Source organism: Diadema antillarum, unplaced genomic scaffold (assembly GCF_040938485.1).
Source record: "Diadema antillarum isolate AM-2024a unplaced genomic scaffold, OU_Dant_1.0 seq00000343_RagTag, whole genome shotgun sequence".
NCBI classification, from domain to species: domain Eukaryota; kingdom Metazoa; phylum Echinodermata; class Echinoidea; order Diadematoida; family Diadematidae; genus Diadema; species Diadema antillarum.
In genome coordinates this window covers 523,865-550,695 of record NW_027271355.1, presented here as the reverse complement: position 1 = coordinate 550,695, position 26,831 = coordinate 523,865, and the positions used below count along the sequence as shown (strand labels likewise).

General features: G+C 39.3%; 2 protein-coding genes across 2 annotated transcripts; one reads left to right on the top strand and one right to left on the bottom strand.

Annotated features, from left to right (window-relative positions):
- Window positions 1–5,749: 5,749 nt before the first annotated feature.
- On the bottom strand, window positions 5,750–12,764 carry LOC139730900 (uncharacterized). Its single transcript, XM_071641777.1, has 6 exons — window positions 12,535–12,764; window positions 11,605–11,760; window positions 10,077–10,322; window positions 9,053–9,224; window positions 7,620–8,263; window positions 5,750–7,235 (listed from the first exon to the last, which is right to left on the bottom strand). Exons 1-6 carry the CDS (start codon window positions 12,740–12,742, stop codon window positions 7,099–7,101), a joined length of 1,563 nt encoding a protein of 520 aa, XP_071497878.1. The 5' UTR covers window positions 12,743–12,764; the 3' UTR covers window positions 5,750–7,098.
- Window positions 12,765–18,363: 5,599 nt separating this feature from the next.
- Window positions 18,364–26,465, top strand: LOC139730927 (uncharacterized). The gene is made up of 9 exons (XM_071641810.1): window positions 18,364–18,498; window positions 20,820–21,029; window positions 21,446–21,514; window positions 22,088–22,157; window positions 22,822–22,925; window positions 23,590–23,665; window positions 24,320–24,475; window positions 25,068–25,206; window positions 25,678–26,465. Exons 1-9 carry the CDS (start codon window positions 18,365–18,367, stop codon window positions 26,463–26,465), a joined length of 1,746 nt encoding a protein of 581 aa, XP_071497911.1. The 5' UTR covers window position 18,364.
- Window positions 26,466–26,831: the final 366 nt, after the last annotated feature.

The following is a 26,831-nucleotide window of genomic DNA, read 5'->3' as shown; positions in this document are numbered from 1 at the left end:
TGTATGAAAAATAACAAATTCAATTTTTTCTTTTATAGTTTGGTAGATTACGCAACAAGTAATGTACGTGCCAATTTTCAGGGCGATTGCGCGATGGCCGAGATTTCGGGGGGGGGGGGGGGGGGGGGGTTGAATCAACCCTCCCCCTGCCACAGAACAGCCGAAAAAGCCCAGCTTGGTAAGGGTTAAGACAGGGCTCCACACTAACTTTTATTTTTGGTGGCCCAAAGGCAAACATCCGACCTTTTTTGGTGGCCCGATCGGGCCAACAAACTCTTCATTTCTGAAATTTTGGTGGCCCTGGGCCACCGTTAGTGTCGAGCCCTGGCTAAGATTAGAGATATCCACTAGCCATGACTAATGTAACAGCAGCTGTTAAATATATGTATCTTTTGTGTCTTTAAGTTAAAGAATTAAAGAAAAATGAAAACTGAGAACAGCTCGTAAAAGAAACATAAAAATCTGCATAGACAAAAAATACAACAGATTTGAGTTAAATGGCAAGGATATATTCAATGACTATAAAAGACTGACAAGACTGTCTAAACTGTAGAGAATTTTATAGCTGGACCATGAGGTAGCTGTCTTTACATGGACTGATGGGTTTAGCAGAGGATGGGTGAGTGGAAAGTTTAGGGAAAAGGGTCTTCTAGTCATCTACCCACTTCTAATCCCAAGTCCTTTGAGAGGCTGCTACCATGCAGAGAAACCTGTAAGACTCACTGTGAAATTTCAGAATTAACAACAAAACGACCTGGCTCTTGTTTTAATTGGTCCAAAATGTAATCAAACAGTTGCCTTGAATACCATAGAGACACAGGCAGTTTGTTGAATTTATGTCAAATAATTCTAATGTACCCGTGACATCTTATAATTTCAATTTGACCTCAAACTCGTGGCACACACATTTGCCATGAAATATTTGTAATGAATTGCTTCCTTACTCCCTAATCAGGTATGATACTTAGTGAAAGAAAATATGTTTTTCTAAAATTATTGCACAAAAATATAAATTGTAGGATTGATTTGATACTTGACTTCTGACTTCCCAACATTTATAAATTATTTACCAGTTTATCCTTCATCCTTGCATCTGGTGATGCACGTATCACTTTTTTATACAAAAAAAAAAAAAACACAACAAAATATCTGCCATAAAAACAGAAAGCCAGACATCCACACAGATATTCTAAAGAATGAATGGACAGAGTACAAAACAGAACAAAAAATAATAATGACAATAATAATCGCCATCCTTTGTGTCAGGGATCCAATAAACTGTCATGTTTTGGTAAGCTATTTTTTCTTCAAGCTCAATATCTTATAATATCTGGACTCATATCGACTGCATCTTCAACGTTTGCCTTTGACAGCCAGTTCCTTATCATTCAGACACAAGAGAGGCCATCATCATTCATTTGGCTCTATACACTGCATGTGTTGATTAGACATCTCACCTCCAGGCAAGTTTGGAAATATGTTTGGAAATATCTAAACTGCCACAATCGTCAAAGACCTGTCTTGAACTAATTGACACATAATTAGTTGGACAGAAATTTCAAAATAACATCCTGAGTGTTTCCCTCAATATGAGACAATTTTATGAAATGAAATACCGTAAAACCAAAAATGTTTGTATGCATTTTCGCAACATTAAAATGCACACAAAAGTTGTCCACACCATAATGCCATGGATGCCAACGGCAATTCACAAAAATTTCATGCTGCAAATATTTCTTGCTTTTCAGTACACAGTGATGTATTCAGTGAAAACAAATAAAATGTTAGTTACATCAGTTTCAGTGTATTTTAAAATGGGCTTCAGAATCTCTGCAATCTGGTTGGTCAATTATCATGCATTGATTTTTTTGCTGATCCACACTGACCCATGCGTACGGTAAAACCCAAACGCATAGCTCAAGCCTTGTAGTGTTGTACAAACATATGTGCAACAGATGCATGATGGGGACAAAAGTGGAATTTTGTGAATTTATGGGCCCATTTTATAAAACGACTGATGCACAAGCCTATTTCGCGGATCGGTGAGAACTGGATGATCTTGTTTAACTTTGGAAACAATATAAACCCAACTCGCTGCGCTCATGGGTTTAAATAGTTCCAAAGTTAAACTTGCGCATCCAATTCTCACCGATTCACTCTGTCCTGTGCATCATTTGTACACGGAGACAGCCTATGCAAGGTATGACACTATTGACTACAGTTCATCTCATTACATAAACTCTTGGATTTAACGACAGCCAATCCCTTTTGCATGCAAATTTTTGAAAAATTGGTGAGAACACTTAGGTATTTAAGAAAACACTATTTGGAAACCTCCTGTAAATTTTGAACTCAAGAGGGTCTTTATTTGTTTAGTTAAATTGACCGTTAAGATTTGAATAATTTTTTCGTACTAAATTACAAATCTAAACTACTAGTCTAGTTTTACAGACCGGTGTGATGCACTTAGTTGCCCATGTAGTTCGTGTAAGTGGTGTGTTGTTATTTGCCATCGATAACAAAGTAAGAGAAGCTAGTGAATTCTTCTTTTCTGACAGCTTGAACATGCATATCTTTGTTCGAAGTATAAGTATCATATTACAACCACAGGAGGATTAATGTATGCAGCTGTGCCTAGTACACAGAATACATTAGGGTGAGTGTTTGGTGCATTATTTGAATTTTAAAGGATAACAATATTCAACGAGACATGAAAACTCGTCACATTGAGGACGAGTTAGGTGATACGCTTGTGGTCATCAGATGACGGTCATCTGCGATCGACAAAGAAAAGAATGTGATATAGGCACCTTGAAAATATATTGAGCGTGCATGCCAAACCGTTTCTGTAACCACTCGGCCACGGGTCATCCACGGAAATGGTAAGACAAAAAAAAAAATACGCACAACGATGTATAGATATGACAGGGGGAAAGTCAATGCCCACTCAACTATTAAACGTGGCCGTGTGAACATCTATTGCATTGCTAGACGGAAAAGCGGCCTTGTAACGACTGAGGTCGCTATGCCATTTCTGGCAACTTGGGAAAAATACGTCCCGCAGACATAAAACCTATAATCGGCTGGTTTTTGATACCTTGCCTTTAATCACGCACGTGTGCAACCTTACGTCTCTGAGACGTCGCCTTTAACCTCTCAGTCATACGTCTCGACGAGAAAATATGAGGAACGTAAACTTATATGTGAAAGATGACTCAGGAATCGTTTCGTCCATCTTCCATTCTCATTTTCAGTTTTATGCTGCAAAATACTCAACCTGGTGAGAAGATTAAAAAAAAAATAATAAAATGTATGATTACTGCAGCTTATTGTCTCAGCTACAACATACTTAAGATTCAGAGGAAATCAAAATCAAGTGAGGTAAAGGTGCTCGAGCGTTATCGAGTCAATGCATGGATAAAAAACAAAAATCCCCTTTCATAGACATAACGTACAATCTTCGCTGATTTCGATATCTCGCCTTTAACCATACCTTCTAGCATGATGATGTCATCAAATTAGAAAGTAACGATATGGACTTGAAAGTTGTTCAATGTATAACATATTCATCGTACGTTGTCAGTTTGCTATTGACATGACGATCGATCACATGAACATGAGGCAGCTATTAGTACCTGTATGAAATTATTATAGGCATGGTTATCAAATTCCCCTAAAATTTCCTTATAATTGCTTTATTTTTACACACAGTTAAGCTATCCCTTTAAACTCGTCACAGTTTAATTAGAATCATTAACATCATACATTAGTACCATATTCAGTTCCATAGCTGATCACGTTTGCTAATTAATTAAGATTAATTGTCTAGAATGTGTCATATGGCCAACCTGTATACACACGTACACACACACACAATGCTAAATGTATGTATCAAACCTCTGTAACACAACTTTGAACTAACTGTAGGAATTATCGCTGTACTTATCATCTATACTTTTTATCACTATCTGAAACTCCACAAAAACCACTAATTGACAAATAATCATCAATACAGAAGACTGACTTAAAGGAACAATTCAAATACCTTTTTTACAATGTATAGCTTGTTCCATGTATAAATCAGCACAAAGTAACCACGACTACATTGTGTTACTGAATTGATATGAACAAATTTCATTTTATTACAATATTTTAAATCAGTTTGAAAAGCCCAGCCTGCAAAATTTTGCAGCAGTCGAAGTAATGCAGTCTCCAACGCAAAACAAAGGGATGCTATGTGAGTGTGTGCGTATAGTTGTGTTTACATGCGAACGTGATTTCTACATGGACGAAGGTGTAGTACTCCATTGAAGAAAAAACAAATTAAAAAAATAATTATTTTCTTTCGTGCTCTTGTGAGGTTCGAACCCGTACGTGTGCAACCTCACGTTTCTGAGACGACGCCTCTAACCACTCGGCCATACGTCTCGACGAGAAAATTAGAGGAACGTAGATTTATGTACGTGAAAGATGAATCAGGAATCGTTTCGTCCACATTCCATTCTCATTTTCAGTTTTAAATTGCAAAATTGTCAACCTCATGAGGAGATTTCAAAGAATAAAATGCATGATTACTGCAGCTTATTGTCACAGCTACAACATACTTAAGTTTCAGAGGAAATGAAACAAAATCAGCTGAGATAAAGGTGCTTAAACGTTGTTAAGTCAATGCATGGTTTAAAAAAAACTCACCTCCCATAGACAATACACGTAAACTTGTCCGATTTTGCGTCTTTACCTTTAATCACAATTTAAGGTATGATGACGTCATCAAATATCAAAAGCATGATATGGACTTAAAAGGCAAATGTTCAAAGTACAACATATCTGAATTTGGGATAATATTGAGCTTAAACAACAGAGATACGAGTAAATGAATGACAGAAACAGTACCTCAAAAAAATTAATTCCACTTTTTTGATTTCAGATGATGATATGATGACGTCATGAGTTTTCCTGGCAATATTGGTACTTGAAACGTTATTTCCAATTCATATGCTTTTGTAATATGCAATAGAAATATAGGGTCAATGGACGATTTAAAGAGCTATGCCGAAATAAACAAAGACATGTTTTTTCACTATATTTGCAGAAAGACGCGCGCGCGGAATTTCAACTTTGACGCCAGTGCATTTCTTTGTTATAGGTCAACATCGATCGGAAATCAATGGATATTGTTACTCAAAGTATCAGGAATCCAAATCAGTCAAAAAAAATGCATTTTCATGTTGCTTACGCCCTCTGCGCGCGAAATTGCGCGGACGGACGCGCACGCGAGAAAATGTTTGAAACGCTTAAAATTGTCTGAAACTTCGAGATTTCCCATTGGGAAGTCGTTTTGAGCCTTTTAAAATTTTGACGCGCGCAAACGCGCGCGTAATGAAGACCTGGGTAACTAGCGTTAAAAAGTAAGATAGAGCGTGGCCTGAACTTTATGTCCACCGAAAATGATACAGAAATGATATCCAGTTATGAAGTTATGATCGATCATGTGACAAGGTCCGAAAATCACAAAATGGCGCCTAGATGACGTCATAGATATGTTACTGTCATGAAAACCTTATTGTGGCTAGATTTTGTCATGAGACATGTTGACTGAAAATGTCATGTTATTCCGTAATGTCATTGTTGAGATATTGACGACACAAAATGTGGCAGAAAGAAAGAAGAATAAAAAAAAAGAGAAATTTTGACAATCACAATAGGTGATACGCTGATAGCGTATCACCTAAATATCACAGAAATGTTATAGCTCTACAATAGTCTTGTCATTCTGGTGGAATATATCATGTTCTGTGCTATTTGGGAAGGAATGCAAAAGGGATGGCCCATCTCTAAGTCCTAATAAATACAGTCAAACCTACCTTAGCAGCCACCTGTTTGTAGCCGCATTCTGCCATACACGGCTACTGAGAAATCCCTCCAACAGAAAAGCCATCATATGTTAAAGACCCAGTTCATAGCTGCCACATGTCTAATACAGCCAGTAGCCACCAATTTTATTTCCCGCAGTAGATTTTAACCTGTGTATAGTGACAACTGACGATACAGAGTCGCACACGAGCCAATTATTAAGCATGTGTTTCTGCTTTGCAGCCATGTCAGTCATTAATGGCTAACATTTCAGTGATCGACGCTGCATTCACACGCCATTCAGGCATAATAATGAAATCACGAAAAACTTGCTGTGTGCATGATATTGTGCAATAACTCGATCAATAACTGCATTGTTTAATGCAAAAAACATGTATACATATACATGTACATGTGAGTACAGGTACATGTAGGCCTATATATATGTATGTGATACACAAGAAATGTGGGATAACCCTCTTTAATGGTGCCCTCTCTATAATGGCCACTTTTTTTTGGTCTCCTTTGGGTGGTCACTACAGACAGGTTTGACTGTACATAGTTTTGCTATGGTACACACGAATCTTAGTGTCTCCAAAAGCACAAATCAAAAGAGAAGAGTGCCCTCTCAACTTTTCCCCATTGTGAATAAGCCTACCTAAACTACATATGCCATCAAGTTTACAGGAAAAAAAAAATGTGTATCTTTCTCTTCTGTAGAGAAGTGAATACAAATTGTCAAACAAAGCACATCAAAAGTACACTGATGATTCCTTCTACACCTGTCACAATGAACACAATTGGAATATTCTCAAGAAATCAACCTTTTCTCACTTCCCAGCATTCACAGCATTCACTTTAGAAGCAATCTAAAAGCTAATGCCTGCCACTGCATTCATCAGCCACCATCAAGGTTGACAGGCATAACTTCCCAGGTCCCTATTTCGTGGTACAGAGGTTTGAATGCCAGCATCTATCACTGCAACAACTGGAATGCTCGCCACTGACTGGTGGTTGCAACGTTTTCATAGAAACTGACATCAATTGTAAATTGCAAGTGTGTGACAGGCCCTGTGAACTAGAATATTGGCCTTGGGTGTTGTGCATTGGCATGCTTTTGCCCACCTGGTGAATTCCATTCGCCACTTCACCACCTATCAAAGTTCCAGTCGATGTTTGCCTGCCTGAGATACAACAGGCATGTCAGAGCGGCTTCCCGACTGCCAGCAATCCTCTCTGTCTCTATCATCTGTGTAAGATGTAGTCCTGCATGATGGCAGGAATTGGCAAGCCCCTGACATCCTCGTCATTCACCAGTCGCTCCGGGCCCAGTCTCTCAAGTATGGCTACCCTTGCTAGATGCTGCAGTGAGCGTGGCGAGTCTACAGAGAGACGCACATGTTTAGTATGATAAAGCAGACGTAACAACCCTGATGGTTGTAACAGCACATAATATAAGCAGTAGTAACAATGATTATAAAACAGTATCTCTCATGAAATACAAATGATTACAGTAATCATCATTAGGTCATCACATTCAGTGCTAATGATGGTACATGCCAACCCAACACCTCAAAAGGAAAAAAATACATATTGTAACCATGTATGTAACTAACAAATGTAAAATTTATGCTCAAATTCTCTTGGGTGTAAGGCGCTTGCACGACAATCACAAATATAAATGTACATGGATAAGGTGACTCTTGCTTTAAACTGAAAAGTAGAGTTATATCTCACTTGACAATCACTGACATGGGGTTGTTTACCTATTTCTGGTTTCAAGGCTGCCATCACAAATCGACATCTTGGCTGGTACTTGATGTACTGCCACCAAAGCCTGACGAGGGCGACAAAGAATTCCTTCTGACCAATGGCATAGTCCCTGAGTGGGCAGTACTCGTTGGGGTCCACAGAGCAGTCGGCACACTCAGGTTCCAGTTCTTGGCCGCGGTCCAGCAAGAAGCGGATGGCATCCAGGTCAGTGGAGCGAGAGAAGACCCTGAACATGGTCCAGCGGGAGTGGGGGCACTTGGCCCCCTTGCAGTGCTTCAGTAGAATGTCCAGGATATTGATGCTGGGGAATGCAGCATAGAAAGGGCACTTATAGGCCGTCACTGGGGGGAAATCCCTGCAGTTTGCTGATGCCCCAACGGACAGCATGTCCTGCACCAGTTCCACTTGCCGCTCCATGACGGCCATGGTCAGAGGGGGCAAGAAGTGAGGGCGAGTGCGGCGCACCTTCTCCAACTGGACAGGGGGAAGCTTCCAGCCCGTATTGACGTCAAAGCCGTGCTCGATGAGGAACTTGACAGTCTCTCGCTGTCCACCCTCTATGGCAAGATGAAGGGGTGTGTCTGGGCAGTCCAGTGAGGTGTAGGTGTCATGTTCACCAAGGAGTAGCTCCAGACATCTGTGTGAATGTCAGAAATAACCAGGCAGAACCAGTGAATGCAAGACATTGTCTCTTTCAGAAATACTATAAGGCTTCTAATGACTGGCATATTCCTAAACACTCTTTAAAATGGAATTCCACACCAGTCAAAAAGTTGTCTGAAGAGGAAGAGTAAAATATTACAAACACAACAGTGAAACTTTGATCAAAATTAAACAAAAAATTAAGCTATGACTGTGTGAAGTTCTACTAATTTTCATGAAACATTCCGTGAACAGTCAATATAAAATGAAAATAGTGAGTTATTGATGTCACTGCCTCACAAATTTTAATATGTTATCACGATTACAGTCACTATTTAATGAAAACTTGTGTACCTACAAAATGTTATACCTCTGATCTCATGTCTGAATTTGATAAAAATGCAACCACTATGTTTGTTTGATTTTATTCTTTATGTCAAAGACAGCACATAATATTGCAGAGTGGAATGGTACTTGAAGACTGGTGAATAACTGAGTCAGAAATCAGAGAGGATGTGTCCCTCAGCTTACTGTAAAACTAAAAATTTTTGCATGCCCAAACTTTTACGAATCTCATGAGGAGCCAAGATTCGTGAATGTGCTTTTCTACACAAAGCATTGAATGCCAGTGGCGATCTGTGAAAGTACCATGCCGCGAAAAAGGCTGTCAACTCCAAGTCGCTACAGTTTCATACCATGAATGTTTCTGGTGTTACAGTAGTTCATGTGACCCTACTGGGATGCAGCATGGGTGAATTATCAGTCAGAACTCTGAAAATTGTACCTCATATGTCCCTTGTAAGCAGCAACATGGATGGGAAGGTAGCCATCCTCCACAAGAAGCTGTGAATTAGCGCCTCGCTCCAACAGCAGTCTGACAATGTCGATGTAGTTCTCCTGGGTGGCAATGTAAAGGGGTGTGGCTTTGTCTCTGGCTTGACTGTTAATGTTTGCACCTGTGTACACATTGAGGTCAAAGGTGACAAGGAGATTTAATCCCATTCAATGACTATGAACTCTGACAAGAGTAAGCATATCCTCTGAGAGTTTAATTCTCATGAGTTTTGATAGTCATGAAATCTGGGCAATTCTGCTGAAACAAAGTAAAGTAATGCGTAATGCATAAGAACGTCTAAAAGCATTACTTTCTTCTCATACATGCATTACAACTGTGTAGGTACTATGTGTAGGCAAGAGTGTAAAAGTTGTCACTGAAAACAATTTATCCATATCATCTGAAAGAATCTAATTCAGCATTTGCCAAACTTGAGATTTGATCATGAGCCTAAAGAACTGTGATAAACTCCTGAGCAAGATCTAACACAAGTCATCTAAGGCAAAAATATTTGCATACAAAATACACCCCTGTGGGAAGTATGGAAGTAATGGAGCTGATCCAGCAGGTCACAAATGAGTGTTACAAATTAAAATATGGCTTTAGATATTTTGTCCCAAGATGTGCAGATTTTTCATAATTGATTATGGAGACAGCTTCCTCGTCACATAATGATCATGGCAGCTCAGTGTCTTCATTCAAATGTTCAAGGGGGTGTGTCTCAACATGACCATTTTATTTGGTTAATCAAAAAATGACACTTCTTATGACCAAAATGATTATGAGCATTAAAAGAAATAAATGTCAAATTCAAGCACTTTATTTCAAAAGTATAACACACCATTCAAATGCTAACTGCAATACACGGAAATTGCTTTGTCCAATCAACAATCAATTCCGAGGGCTAGACGGAGAAGAACCTCTCTATACCATAGAAAATAAGTGCAAAACAAAGCAATCCCGCAAAACAAACCTTTGTCCAGAAAAACAGTGAGACAATCGATCTTGCCGTACTGGGCAGCCACAAACACTGGCTGGATGCCATGGTCATCTCTGGCCCCCAAGTCTGCACTGGCACTGAGGAGATATTCAGCTATGGCTACATTGCCTTGGCTGGCTGCCTCATGGAGTGGGGTCCAGCCATTGTAGTACTTGGCATTTAGGTCAGCACCAGCCCTTGTCAGGTGCTCTATGCAGCGAATGTGATTCCCACACACAGCTGGATAAAAAGTTCAAGATCAGTTTGCACATCACACAGGGTAAAATGCAAGTTTGGTCCTTTTATAGAACAAACAAATTACAGTACTGTGTACCTTGAGGGAACTACAGATTCTGAGTTGCCTACAAATAATCAAGGATAATGCAAAATGGCAAGCCAGACTTTTAATATGCTATGCACCCATTAAGTGATGCTCCCATTAACAGAGACTGAAAATCAAGAAATCCACACATCACCCTAAGGTTGATACATTAGCACAATTCTACTTCCTTTAATGCCACACGTAATCTGGAATTAAATACCTCTAAACAGTTAATTAGAACAAGTTCCTACATCTTGATGTGAATTACAAGGTACATGCACACACCAGGTAACTTAAAGGTCCTGTTTACCTTTGGGAACAGTGATTTTAAAATGTTCAAGATATCACATTTGATGCATATGTAAAGGTCTGTTGTATCACAAAACATCCTACCATATAATTTTTTCTTTCTTTCAATAAAGCCTAAAATATAAGGAGATATCAATATTTTTCTCACTAAACCATAACTATAGACAGTTTAGTCTGGCAACATTCTTATTATAACTATTGTTCACATTTTGTGTATCTAACAATTTAACATTGATTATACGGATTCATATTTTTACAGTGGCTGTTTCTATCCCAAACTCACATTTTGGAACTATTTGAAAGCACTAATGCTGGGTTTTTGTTTCATCTGCAAATGGTAAATTAAGCCTTTAAGATTGTTAAAAAAATATCAAAGAGCACAGAATAATCTGACAACCTCTAATCATCATTATGTACCGAGTTACCCAAAAAGCTACCGAGATGCATTGTTCTTTCTACTGTCACCTGCTACACTATATATAAAAATAGTTGCTTGTAGGGTGTTTTACAAAACATATTGGCAAATGAGATGTCAAATTGTTAGAGGGGTACTCAGTGTTGATGAGTTTAGCAAAACAGATGCATTTGAAAAACATGTATGACACTGCTTTTTGTAATATTCCTAGTTTTACTTTTATCATTTGTGAGCAGTGTGAGCAGTGCTTCCTCTTACTCAATGTATGCTTAATATTCTGAAACAGTACAAAAATTATGTATGATTCTGCATACAAAATCTTAAACAACAAACAAACAAATATTATGATAGATTTCTGTTACAATTCTTTGCTAGGAGGAGGGGATAAGGGGTTGTCCTATGAAGAGGAGTGGGAAAGGGGTGGGGAGGTGGCAGTGGAGAAAACTGCAGTCATACTTGCAAAAAATTTAACTTACCTTGAAGTACTGGTGAACCATCCTCATTATTACAAATATTTGGATCAGCTTCATTTTGGAGGAGAAGGGACACCACATCATGGTGACCCGCCTTCGCTGCCAGAAACAGGGGCGTCTCTCCTTCGTACGACTTCTGATTCACCTCCTCTGTAAGATCTACAGCATGCAGACATTGACTTGCGTTAAATATGGTGAAAGGTACTGTATTTGCACAAAGAACATACAGCCCAATCCATGACACAGTGACATGGGAATCATGCATTGTACCAATACACACAGCTAATGATCCCCTCCCAGTTCAACATGAGAATCGCAGCACCTCATGTCCATCAATTATTGAGAATGCCTGCCACTTTCCTTTAGTAAAATTCAACATAATATTTGGAGACAGACAGACACTCTACACATCATAATGATTACTTCTAGTGCTTTTAACAACACTAACATCATTGCAATAGTAGATGCTTACTTCATTTCCTCACACAGAAAATTATCAAATTGTCATGTATAAGCTGCAATTTTTAATCGGCTTGTATTGTATATGGATAGACCTTCTTCCCCAACTTAAGTTGATAAGAAATCAAGAAAACAGACAAACAAACACTGATTCATGGGACCGCATTATTAAAAAGTTAAATAGCATGAGAAATCTCTACAGTATGACAAGGTCGCTGGTTCTGTACCAGATTCATAGCAGGTCGTGTTTCATAAACTCACATGAGAAAAGAAACATACAATTGGAATTACATGCAATATTTCTGTAACGACAAACATAGTTAAAGTTCTAAGACAAACCACATTGGTGAAACAATGTTCACATCAATGGATGGCATCACATGCTCAATGACAATGACTGACACAGTTTCCCTTCATGCTTAAAACTGTTGTCCCAACTTCCTTTCTATCCCCTCTTGGCTCCTTGTTGTTTACCTTCTTCATCAATGTGCTGAATCAAGATCTGCAGACATTGGATGTTGCCCCCAGCAGCTGCTTCATGGATGGGTCTCCAACCCCTGTTGTCTGGAACATCCAGGGGCTTTCCCTGCCGAATCAGTCTGCGCAGCTCAACGTGGTTATCCATCCTGATGGCATGGGCCACCATGGAGCATGTGTCCATGTAGGTCTCAGAGAAATCCATCCTACCTTCATGGAAAATTGTGCCTCAGTCAGAACTGCATAAAAATGTGGGGAATAAAATGTACAAGCTGGTAGTTTTCAAAGGGTCATGTACAAAGGGATATGAGCAAGAATGCATAATGTACCTGGTAGCCAAAATGCCCAAATTATCTGATATTGATAATTGTCTTGGGTGGCAGTGCACGAGTTGACACTACAAGTCGACAGCAACTTACATAATTCAGCTGAGTGAATGATGGTTGACGAGTGAGGTAAACAATCACAGGGCTGCCAAGTCTCACGCAGTTAGCATGAGACTCATGAATGCAATTCACCAAATTTTAATCTCCTCACTCTGATGAAAGAATTCTCACTCTGAACCCCCAAAACACAAAGTATAAATAGAAATGTCCCCAAGCAAAGTCCCTGATACAATATGCCCACGCCCAAACTTTCGAGATTTTCCAACAGGTAAACCACTACACACTCTCTCTCTTCTTGATGCATGTCACCATGTGTTAAACTCTTTCCTCAGATATGCAACAGAGACAGAGAGAGTGCACCATTTAAAATGTGATAAAGAGTTAAGTAAGTAGGCCTTAACGACCAGACGACGTAACGTTAGATCTAACTGTTAACGTTATAAATTATGTATTATATGCATGCTTGCTAAACAGACCTTCTTCCAAGATATTCTCGTGCAACCTGGCCCAAGTTCCGTCTAGTCTCTGCCCTCTAGATCTGGATCTAGACCTGGGCAAAGGAGTAGACTTCTAGGCAAAAATTGACAAAATGGGTTTCCACAGCACAGCAGGCCGGCCGTACCGTATACATTGAGATTCATCCATCGGCCAATTAAAGATCAAAGTACAGTACATGTACTCGAGTACACTCCGCTCCCACCGTACCGTGTATGTAGAATCAAAGATCGTGCACTCAATATAAAGATGATCAACTCTCCCGATTTTACACGGCCGCTGGTGAAACGCAAGTGGCGCCCGCCCTCTAGCGTTCAGCGGGGATAATGAACCTGGGTCGGCAGCACTGAAATCGATCAAGGTACTTAACACTCAAGAAAATGACTAGAATTTTTGTCAACTTCACATGTTCGCTGAAATGTTATTTTGTAGAAATGCTATAACCTCGCTTGAAAATTATGCTGCAATTCTTCTAAGGCTTATCATATTTTGAATTTAAGCAATTAAAAAAACTTTTGAACTGATCCCCCCAAAAAGTTTAAAACGTTTTTTTACGGTTACCTCTTGTAGGTTAAAATTTCAAATTTAATTATACTTGTATAAGTTTCTTAGACACAGTACACGTTCACTTTTTTTTTTGCCATTTAAAAAAAATAAAAATGTTTATATTTAGGAACAAAATAAACAGACCTTTAGCAGCTAATAATATCACAGCTTATCATCATGACTATAACTTACGTTTCTGTGACATTTCTCAAGATATAATTTCAATCAGAGAATTTTATCTGCTCTTTATTTATTAATTATTTTTATTTTTAATGGGAGCGGTTCGGTTATGTGAGTCTATATTATGGGCCACGCCACTAAGACAGATTATTGTGAGACTCAAGTTCAGTTTTTGGTATCTCATTAAATGAAAATAGTTTCTATGATTTACTCAGCGGTTTGTTCAATTCAATCAAAAGTTCTCTAGAGAGCTTTCACAACTTTCCCGGATCATTCAGGCTACTCATGCACAACAGGGACTGTTATTCAACACTGCATTTACAGAATATAGATGGCTTAGATATAAACTGGACTTCTGCTTATTTGGATTTTCATGATTGAAACAACAAAAATAAAATTACGGCAATACACAATATCTATTCAGAGTTATACATTAGGTTTTTTATTCAAATGAATACTTGACAAGTAGAGTGAATTATATGACTATAGGCACCGGCGTAGCCAAGGGGTGGGGGAAGGCGGTGATGTGGGCAGTCCCCCCCCCCCCCCCCCCCCAAGATTTGGACCGGGGATTTGGAAGGTGGGGGGGGGGTGAAAAATTGCGTGTATATAAACAATGTAAGCATGTGCATGAAGCCGCTCCCTTTCAACCTTTTATTAAGATTATAATTTTTCGATATTTTACTCAAGTGTGCACCAGATCGTTGAATTTCAATTCTAAAATAGCAAAATCTCTCTCGCGTGGGAGGGGGTATCCCCCTCCCACACCCTCCCCCACCACACTTCGGTTCTTTTACTGGCACATTTAGATTGACAGATTCAAAAATGTTTTATCTAAGTTTGCATCAGATCCATGACTTTCCCTAATCCTCGTTTAATTTACCTTTCCCCCGCTCGGTCGCTGTCGGTTCTTAATATCCACTGATTTAGACTCTATGAACACTTTAGGGATTTACGGTCATTTTCCGAATGATTCCACAAAAGTGCGCATCATTCTTTGTCAATCGTAAAATGCAAACATTCCGTTAGGGAGGGGGCTACCCCTTTACACACCGTCCCCTTCCCCTGACAACTTCCACATATCATTAACTTTACTAGGCCTACACAGTGATGTCGCACACTCTGAACGAGATACCACAATTAAGTCATTCAATTATCTGTGAATGCTTCTTTTTCTATTTTTTTATAGAAAAATAATCCAACATTTCACCAAAGGTGTATACACCAGATCGCTGAATTTGAAGTCTAAAAATGCAAAATATTCCTCGCGTGGAACGCCCCCTCCCACACCCTCGCACAGATATTTCAACTCCAAGTTCCCCTCCCCCAATCGTGAAAACGCCCCTGTCCCTTCCATTCCCTTCGTCCTCTCGGTCACTCCGCTCTCTCGCACTTAGATTTTCTTGTTTTAATGTTTTGTCCCACCCCCATCGATTAAACTGAACGATGCCCCTGCATGGGGATGATTGTTTTTATTGACTTCAATTAAGAAAATTTAGAAACGCAGTAGGTATAAGGAAATATCTACTACATTATTACATACAAAGAAATGAATATCTATAATATTATACTTTAATTGATTTCATGTTTGCATTATGCAGGGCGAGGCTACGTTTTTAAAAGTGAGGGTGTCAAAATCGTTTTTCAAAAAGAAAACAAAAGAAAAGCGAAACAGCAACAAAAAGGTCTTTAAAATTTTTGACGTGCAATTTTCGGCCGAAAGTCGGCTGACAAGCTAAAAAAAAAAAAAAAAAGAACAAAGAGTCTTCACATTCTTTGCTGCCACCTCCCTCCCATCTTATATTTCATGCAAAAAAATGTGGGGGATGCAAACTTCAATCCCTTTGTCTTCTCAAACAAAAGGGGGCCGCCCCCCCCCCCCCCCCCCCACCAAGCTCCCCACCAAGCTCCCCAAGGCCCCCCCCCCCAAATGTTGCGTCAGTCCGGTTAAGGGCTTGTAATCGTGATTGTATGTGATGGTGACTATCATCAATCACCCCCCCCCCCCCACACACACACACACACACTCATCGGTACGGATTTACGCCGGTGCATATAATTATACTAGTAGACTATGGCCACACTTTGAACATTGAGAGTTTTCCAAAAATGCAACAAAATGTGTGACCAGAACGTTTAACTGCAAATTAGTTTCCCTCGTGATGATATGAGGGGGAATATAGGGCTTACCCCCTCCCACATCCATCCTCCTTCTTTGTCTCCTTCCACTATACACTTCTCTGATTGACAATTCCAAATATTCCAGCAAAATGTGCGCCAGATCGTTGAATTTCTGTTGTAAAAATGAAAAAAGTCCCTCGAATATGGGAGACGTATCTTGCCACCTTCCCATTGCTTGGTCCCCCATGGCAATTTCCGAATTTTTCACAAAAAAGGTGTGCCTCAGATCGCTTTATGTCGGTCGGATGTGGGAGGGGGCACCCCTTCAAACACCCTCCCCCGTGGATAGACCTTGTACATACGACACAGTGACGATGCACATGCGGAATAAGAGACAAATTTCGTGTTTTAGCTTTTAACACTTCCCTGAAAAAAACCCTAAATTTACTTACATCATCTACTGGTATTTATTTTTTTTTTTTGGAGGGAAAAAACTATTTACAAGTATTTCACCACAGGTTTTGCAACAGATCGCTGAATTTCACGTCTAAAAATGTAAAATCATCCTCATGTTGGAGGAGATATACCCCTTTCCTACCCCTTTCCCCATTTTTTATGTTTTTTAATGTGTTTTTTTTTTTTTGCTGAACAGACAGCGTTCATGGTATCCATCGTCATATAAGAAATTTTTTTAAATGATAACTTTTTGGGGCAAATTGTTCAATAATAATCTATATCAAAATACGGCTACCTTAAACCAGTGGGACCGTTTTGAGTTGATAAAGCAAAAATGCATCAAATCGCACCGTTTACAACATGGAAGTGCAAAAGTTCTCACTGTGTGTGTGTGGGGGGGGGGGGAGGGGGGGGCACCCCCCCCCCTCCCCGTAAGATACGGCTATACGTCGGTGCTATAAAACGATAGTATTAACGTCTATAGTATACTGTATATTTAATAAGAGTATAGAACCTATACATACAACCCAACTTGGAAACTTGGAAATCGAAATAAGGATGAACCTGTTGATGGTTTGGTGTCGCTATTGGTGTAGATTAACGCACTGCACCAGTTCCTATATTTACTCATGATTCTCTAGATCTACAGAACATTCCTTCTTTCTTGTCTTTCTTGTCTTGGTCTCACACAAACATATCGCGAAAGTGCATGCTCAGGCACCACAGTACAGGGCTCACACCTGTAAATAAAATGGACTATCCCAGACCCCTTCACAAATCCGTACCAAAGATAACAAAATAAATTTAGAAAAAAAATAATTAAAAATCAATTATGTAGTTTGGCAAAAAACTGAATAGCTGTAGGTCCTAGATATTGAGTATGAATTCCTGATCTACAAACTGCATTTTGGTTGGAAGATGAAAGTTTTTCTGATGGAATTTGAGGGGACTATTTCATTGGGTACGTGTACGGAAAATGGGTGATTTTTTGAGTGACAAGAACACGTACTCTGGCTTTGCGGACCCTTGGACAGAATTTGAGCAGAAGAACCTACCCTGGAAATTTGATGAATGAAAGGGTATATCTCACTTATCCAGGTGGTTAGTGAAGCTGAAACACCTCATTTCTCCCAGCCCTACCAATGTGTGAGCCCTACACATGGCCCCTGGAAACTTCACCCGCTGAAATCTATCCCCGCTGAACGCTAGTTGGCGCACTCCTCGCCAGCGTTTCCTTTTTTCGACCGAGAGTTGGCCATCTTATGGAGTGTACGATCTTTGGTAGAATCTTGCTTCGCATATGCAGCTGACTCAGCTAGGCTAGGCCAGTGCAGTGCCGTATGGGCCAGTGGGCTTGCATTATTGTACATCGCGTCAAGTATGGTCAACATTACAGTAACCGGTGAGGGCAGCAGAACCCCTGCCAAAGCGGGTTGATAGCACAGTGATAGCTCTCCATGCCCTGTGTATGTGAGCTGCTGAGCAATGAGCTGATGCGTGCTCGCTCGTCACACGTTGCCGTTGCATGCTGGTGTGGTGCATGGTGCGGCATGCCCTGTTAGTTGCGAGCGTAATACACGTTGCACACTATATATAATACACGTACGATTTACGTACGAAAGCGATGTGGTGTATCCAGCAAGATGGCTACGTTTAGCATAACTTCACTGCTTGAAGAGAGGTTGGAAAAAGCGAAGGAGAATTTAGAAGATGTCGAAGAAAACATTCGTAAATTAACGGGAGGTGGACGAGAACCTGGGCATGTTGGTGAAAGGAGGTAAGGAACGCTTGCATGCAACCTTGGTAGTTCGGGAAATGTATCGTGACTGCACTCGTCGCGTCGTACGGCCGCGTTCGCCTGCTTTCCCCCTGCCCTTTAACATTAATTTATCAATTTCACGTAGGGTCAAGCATGGTGTCACCGGACGCTCACCGGACACCATGGTATTACCGGACACGCACATTTTTGCGTACTATTGACATTCTGTACGCGCGAGACTTCGTAGATTAGCCTCACAGAATTTTGTGTGGACCGAAATCGCAAAAAACGCCACATAAAAATGTAAAAACACAAAAAAATTCACATTTTACCTCAAATTTATAGTTGAGTGACCCGCACCTCTTCATAGTTAATATTTATGCATGTTTGAATCACATTTCACGACTGAAAATCTATGAAATCCCACTCACATACAGGAAAAATGCTGAAGATTCCAATAGAATCAAAAGTTCACTGATCGATATTGGAAATTTGTAGCTATCGTCCTCAAACGCGAACGATGCGGAATAGTTGTGCGCCAAGGGGCCCGCAACTCATCACCCGCGCGTGCAGCTCCCATAGACAAAGCACGTAAACTAGAAGTAGAGTCTAACCAGTTGTCGATTTTCTCACAAGATTTTATTGCGTGAACTGTTCGAAATGTTCAAGACAGACATTTTACCGTAAAATACGAAATATGAGCCTCATTTGCCGATGTTTTCTTTGTCATCCGCTCGGTGAGAATGTGTACGGTGATTGTGGGATAAATTGTGATTCTGGTGCAAGGATTAGGTGCGAAAGATGTCGATTATTTCATTGCAAAAATCGCGTCCGGTAATACAATGCGATTTTGCACCGCGCAAAAAGACAACTTTTTGAGAGGGTTATGTTTGAAGCATATTTTCTAAAAACTGGAGTGAACAATTGACATTAGTTGGCTGAATTAGTAATTTCCAGGAGTCTGTGAATAAGTGATGTTATTTTTAGCCGAAATTTCATCCTCTGAGTACGGAATTCAAAGCCACGAAAAAAAGCGTCCGGTAATTGGATGTACCACCCTACCAACTGAGCTGAGCTGAGTAGAGTACATGTGTCAGTAGACAACCTATTATAGACCAATAATTTTACAGATGGAGGTATGTAATTTGCTGGAGCTGTCGAGATGCAGACGGGAGAGGTGAGGTTTGGACCTGTGAACCTGCTGCATATTGTCTAGACTCTAATCAATGGCAATGCAAGCTAAATTTGGGCAATTAAGATCTTGAAAATATGAAGGAATTATTTTGATATTAATGTCATCTGTAAATAATGTGGGTATATCTGAAAGTAATTGCGCAGTGCAGTGCCAGTCCCAGTGGTTTATGGTTGTGAGAATGTACTTGTGACCGTTAAATATGTGTCACAATTTTTTGGGGGCCCTTTTTGTTTTGTTTGTGTGTGTGTGTTCACATCATGCATGTCTTATAAAAGGAAACCCAAATCCAAAGAGCTTAGAGAAATGTGGATTGAGTGAAAGTAGCAACAATAGTAGAACATTATCAGTAACGTTAATCAGTGAAAATTTGAAAAAAAATTGATGCAAAAGTTATGAATTTTTAAAGTTTTGGTGTTGGGACTGCTGGATTAGGAGACTACTGGAGATTATGATGTAAATTTATGTGGGGACAACAATATAAAGGGAATTCCACAAAAATTGTTTTGAACCAAATCAGTACCTTTTTGATGATATCAATTGTAATGTATTGGGGTAAAAACTCATATTTCACTGGGACATTTATTTTCATCAAAGTAGTGGAGAAGAAACAAAACAAAACAAAACAAAACTCACATTCATTTTTGGGAAACTACATGTAGCTTTTGTTAATTATTTAGGAGCATTAAATGCCACCATAATCTGGCAATTCATTGCAGTTGTAAAATTAGCAAGTCTTGCACATTTGAGCAAAGTTGGCAAAGTTAGAAATGTTTCAAGTTCCACTGTAAAATATACATGATAGTACAAATTGTACATCCATAATGTCAATGGCTTAACTTTACATTTTTACTAAATTAAGCAGCTAATGGGAAAGCTGATACTTGTCAAAATACTACTGTGTAACCTAAAATGTTAACAGCTGTCATTCATGGGTCATACATTGTAACCACGCAAATGAGTTGACATTGCCATATACATTGTATTCATCCACTCACTTGAATGTGCAGTGTAGTATCTTAATTGAAAGAGGAATCAATAAATGAAAGCATATTGATAGACAATCAAGTTTTACATACAGTACGTCTATATGAAGCAGTAATGGATGAGAAATTATGATTATTATTTGTTTTTCATGTATTGACAGGGTTTCTGTCGGAGACACCAGAAGACTTGTTGTTGGAGAACAGCGGAGAGTTGTTGGTGATGTGAGGAGAATATCGGGTGACCAGAGACGATTTTCAGGTGACCAGAGACAATTTTCGGGTGACCAGTGGAAATCAGCTGGTGATCAGCGAAGGATTTCTCTTGATTCATCCATGGGGAAGGGTAGAGGCAGAGGACTGACAGTGCAGAAGTAAGGCATTTTGTGTTTCATGCATGAATTATGAAGAGTGTTGAACTGGCAGTTTTAAGAAAAAGAAAATGGAAAACAGCAGATGTAAACTCCATGTTTCACTGTGAAACAAATGTAAGCAACACAAATGTGATGAGTGAATACGTTATGGGTATTGATCACATTTTTCAGTTTGAAATGATGTGAAGAAATTTCTTGGCATAGATTTTTTTTTCTCTCTTTGCTCTATTTTCAGCATGATTTTCCATTTTCCCTCATAAAATGAAACAAGATGACTCCAACTTCATGTTCGTGTTCCATCTACTTGTTTACATGCTACACAAGCAATTTATAGTAATAAGAGGAGCCACACTCTTGACATTTGACAGTACAAATTATCTTCACTTGATGTTTCATATTGTATTGTTGAATTGCAGGCTCACATTGATGGAGAGACTGGGAGCTCCCCCTGCTAAAAGACAAAACCTTGGAAGTCCATTTAGCAGGTTGGTTCTACAGCTAACAGTTGTGAATCTCATCCTTGTTGCTATCAATTCACTGCTTGTAGAAAACACCTTGAATATGTTACAGGTTTCCTCATCTATTAAATGGACATCTAGCATCTAGAGTCCATGTCATCCTAAATGCTTCCAGCTGATCAGATTCTACTAGATTGCTGTCATTATTTTGTAATTGAGTGGATTGGTTAAAAAAAGCAATTTAGTTTTAATTTCAGTGGGTAAGGCCACAAGTACGAGAAGTAGTCTTGTGATTTACATAAAAACTTAAAAGAATGGTGAACCAATATGTACCACAGTATCAAAGACAATACTTTAGATATGACCTGAAAAAAAAAAAACCCACAAGAAATCAAATGCAATTTCAAAATGAACTTTGCTCTTGATTTCATTATGTGAGAATAGTGTTTGTATAAAAATGACAGGGTCATGTTTGTCCCCTGATATGTGACATAGGTGTTCACAAGCTGTCAGGATAGGTAACCTAGTATGAAGAACATACTTAGATCTTTATCACCTTGCCATATTGATTATGTGAATGTGATATACTTATATTTTCAGGCTTGGCAACCGCGTGGGACCAAGGAATAGAGCCAACAGTGACGATGAGGATGAGGAACAGGACCATAAGGTTGGTATACTGTGTCTCCTGATAATGGAATCAGCAAATTATACACCACATCCTTGCAAATTAGATAATCAATGTTAAAGTAATGGTCTCCTTTCCCTACCATTACCACTAAGTTGTTTGCTGTGATTTTTTAATTTTTTTTTTTCATTGGAAGCCATTTTGTTTTCATATATAGTGTGTAATATGACTGGTCATATACTATTGATTCACTCCAGTTCCTATTGCACATGTTTGATGAAAACAGTCATTTTTTAAATAAAAAAAAAAAATTTAACTTTGGAATGTGGTGATACATTCACTACATTAAGTTTCACTTGTTGTAAGGAGGGGAAATTGTTTAGTTTGGACGGAGATTTGAGAACCTTTGCCTTTGATAAGAACAAAAGTTGTATTATATATACAATCCCAATGAATTCTTTACTGGATAGAAATAATGAATGGTATGTTTGTATCAAAGACAGTGTGTCCTTCATAGGAGTGTGGTAGTTCTCGACAGTCTCGTTGTATCATCATGTTAGTGCATTTGTATCTCAGTCAATGTTGGGCAGCCTTGATAGTGCCATGAGGAAGTGAAAAGAATGATAATTACATGTCAAAAAATAATTGAGAGACAGTTTGAGGAATGTGTCTTGATTGTGCTTTCTCTACTTATTTTTCTGGGCAGCCATTGATTCAGTCCTCTGTGGTAGCTACCCCGACCTCTCTGGCCACAAGAACTCGGCAGCAGAGCATCAAGGATCACAGCAAGGACAAGGCCAGTGTGGACAGGTGAGGCAGTGTCTATAGAGCACATGAACACAATTGTAAACTAGAGAAGCACTCTGAGAGCGCAGACCTCCGCCAAGCAGCTCATTTCCACCACTGATCTTGTTCTTCCATAGAGATCAGTTCTTTCCACCCATACATACGCGTGCTGAAAGTCACCGATTTCCCAATATAGAAGCCTTTTGTTACGTCATCAACTTCCAGCTGCGCGGCACACCTCGCCTTAGCAGAAACTAGAGCACACACTTTGGTGTGCCCATGAAAACCTCAAATACGTGGAGCTTGAACTCCCAAGTTCATTGACCCTACCTGCCAAAATATCAAAAATCCTTTATAAAATCTATAAAGATTGCCGGATCACTACCAAAATTTATACATCTTTTACTTGTATCATTCTCAACCTTTCCTGTAAGTTTCATCCAAATACGTTCACAACTTCTTGAGTTATTTTGCACACGGACAAACAAACCAACAAACTAGCACCAAAGAAAGCATAACCTCCTCCCTTGGCAGAGGTAATGATTGACGCATGCATGATAGCAAGTGGATAAGTGGGATTTCACGGCATGATAAAAGGATGCATCTCATTTGTACTCTCATTGCAACAATAGCTACATTTTCAACATCATTTGCTTTATTTGGGATTGTTTACCTTTTTTCTTTTCAGAAACAAGAGAATGTTTGGTCATCTACTGGGCACCCTGCAGAAATTCAGAGACGAAAGTGTAACCAAAACAGACAAGGTCAGTCTCCATTCTCAAGCTGTGTGACGGATGACTTCTAAGGCACAGAAATATGTTCATGTTGACCCAAGCATAAAAAAGGAGTAGTAGAACGTAGAGAGATAGAGTTACTCTTTGGTGCATGGTTATAAATGCTATCTGTAGGCTTGGGATTATATTTTGAAATGCATACAAAGTCATTTCTTTCTTCTTTCGTTCCTATCAACCTGTGTAAGTCATAAATATTTTCAAGATTCTTCTGACAAATCTATCGTTCAGGCATTTTTACCATATTCAGATGTTTATATGTATTGCCATTATTGAGTGGCCGAGATTAACTGTCAAATTAGTAATTAAAGTAGTCAATTTTTGTGGACAGTAACTATAGTACATCTTAGCCTTGTCACAGATTTTATCAGGACTGTTGTTCTTGAAAATATATATATCATGCAGTAGGTATATATGTTCATACACTTTAGGACTCTGCATACCTGCTGCTTGACTCTGCTAAAGAAGAAAAAAAAAAGTATATGAGAAATGAAAAATATAAAGCCATCTTTTCAAAGTATATTCATACTTCCATGCATGTGAATGTTTGCACATGAATGTAGCATTATGCTGTTATGGAGATTTACAAGTATGATGAATTGATGGTGGTTATGTTTCTCCTGCCAGGACAAGCGGCGTAAAGAGATTGAAAATAAGTTGGAAGAGAAGGCAGTGGAAGAAAAGAAGGCAGTAGCTGAGGAGAAGAAACACCTTTTCCAGCAGCGAAAGGAAAAACAGGCAGAACTAACTAAGCTGGAGCAGCTTGTTGAGTTAACTCAAGAGGTAAGATACCATCTGACAGTGGTTGAAGATAGTAATGATATTAATTATTCAAGAAAATAACAATTAATTGTGTGGGTGCACATCCTTCACTGGCCACTTCTTGAGGCTAAATGAAATCTTAACAGGAGTGACAAGCAATATATTTTGAACGAATTATACACTACTCATACTTGATAGCTGTTAGATTGCTGAGGTCAATGTATATTGCTTATTTCATGCCATTTGGAATTTCTTGGTAACACTAAGAAGCATTGTACCTTGGGCATTCTGGTGTGAGAATGGGCTGCTGGAAGTTGAAACTTTGCAGTTTGGGCAATGTGTATTCACAAACGACTAGCATTATTAAATGTATGTAACCCATTTGATCGTATACACATTGATTTATTTTCTTCCAGCTTACAGTTGCATCATCACATGCCATAACGTTTAGAACAGTGTTATGCAGGTGTATATTCAAATGTTCATACATTCATCCTGCCAATTCATAATTCACCATCTATGACATAATAAGCAGTGTTATGGCAGGTGTCTGAAGTTAAAGAGCTGAAGATGTTGCAGGCATTGAACGTATCATCTCTTTATGTCTGCACAGCACAAAGAGTGGGATGCTCATACGCTCCAGTTGAGTAGTTTTATCCGAACCAAGGCTAAACCACACCTGTACTACCGGCCAGCAAAGTGGACTCTTGGTACTGAGAAGCTTCTAAAGGAGACCAAACAGTTTCTGAACAGTAAGACCTTTTTGCCTTTGTTACTTCAATTTGGATTTGGTCATATACTTCAATGCAAAACATTCTCTGCTTTTCCCATTAATGTTTTGTAAAACCCGCTGTAGCCATATGTGTTCCAAAGCAGTGGAATTTGTAGAATGTTTGGTGTGTATGTAGATGAAGTGTAATAGCCTCTTGAATCATAAATGTGGAGAATTCTCAATCCTAGAGATTATAATGTTCCTGTCAAAATGCTGTAGATTATATATATATATATATATATATATATATATATATATATATATTATATTAGGTATAGTACCATGCATAGCAATGCTTAATGTATTGTGAGAGACAGCTGTGTTTCCTCAAAGGAAGATATACACAAATGAAACCTGTACACCTGTATGAAAAAAGAAGAAGAAAGAAGTGAAGGTAAGAAAAGGTTCAAAAGAATTTATTTGAAAATTTGTGTGGCTTTTCATTTTAAAGGTACGGTAGAGAAGCGAAGGACAGAGTTAGACAAAAAAGTTGCAGAGTTAGAAGGCAAGAAGACTGGAGATGATAGGAAAACAGCCAACAAGGAGGAAGAAGTGAAGAAGGAGAGGAGAAGAAGTGGAGAACAGCGGGGACGTCGCCATAGTAACAGGGATGAGGTAAAGGGTAAGAAGGATGAAAAGGTGTCACATAGGGATGAAGTAAGTAAGCATGAGAAAGAGGAGAGAAAGGGCAAGGAGAAGAAGAGAACAAGGAAATCCAGAGACGGTGATGAAGACGATGAAAAAGAGACTCCAAAAAGCAAGGAGATAGTGGCGGAAATGTCAGCCACAGACAGTGGTAAAGTGGAAGAAATGGCAGTTTTTGAAGAGAAGACTGAAGATCAAATGGAAGCAGAGGAAGCTGGTAATAGGGAAGACATGAAAGGACAGGAGGATGGTAAGGATGAAGGTAAGTATGAAGAAGGGATGCAAATGGAGGAGAATGAGGGGCATGAAGTTCCAGAACCCGATAGGGAGCCAAATCGCAAGCGTCGCTGGGACAGCATGGGTGGGCAGGAGGCAGGGGCTGGCGTAGTGAGTGAGAACGGAAAGGGGGAGGGGAAAGGGGAGGTTGGAGGGGATGGAGATGGGGAGCTGGTAGGGGAAGAGTCCTGGGGAAATGTTGGATGGGGGATGGAGGATGAAGTAGAAGCACAGAAAGAAGCAGACACAACCACAGGACAGATTGAGGAAACCCAAAATGACCAGGAGCAGTTGGATTACATCTATGATGACATCTGAGTGATCTGTTATCTCAAACGCGGTCCACAAACCCCAGTGCTGCAGTGCTATGTCCCTGCCCTTTCAAAGCCATCAATTCATGCGCATGTTGAACATTATTTCCAAAAAAGAAAAGAAAATTGTTTTTAAGGCTCACATCAATCTACACCATGTTTTTCGTAATTTTTGCCAGAAAGTTCAGTCATTACAATAACCTGTACAAGCCTCCTTGTATCATGTGTCATTTAAAATCAGTTTCTCCGTATGTTATGTTACTTTCAACCTTGGTAGTAGTAGTATTGCCGCTAAGCAGATGTTTAAAACTTGTTTTCAGATTTTTATGTTTTGTTGTAGTCTTACCAAATATCTCTCCATCTTTCCCCCTCC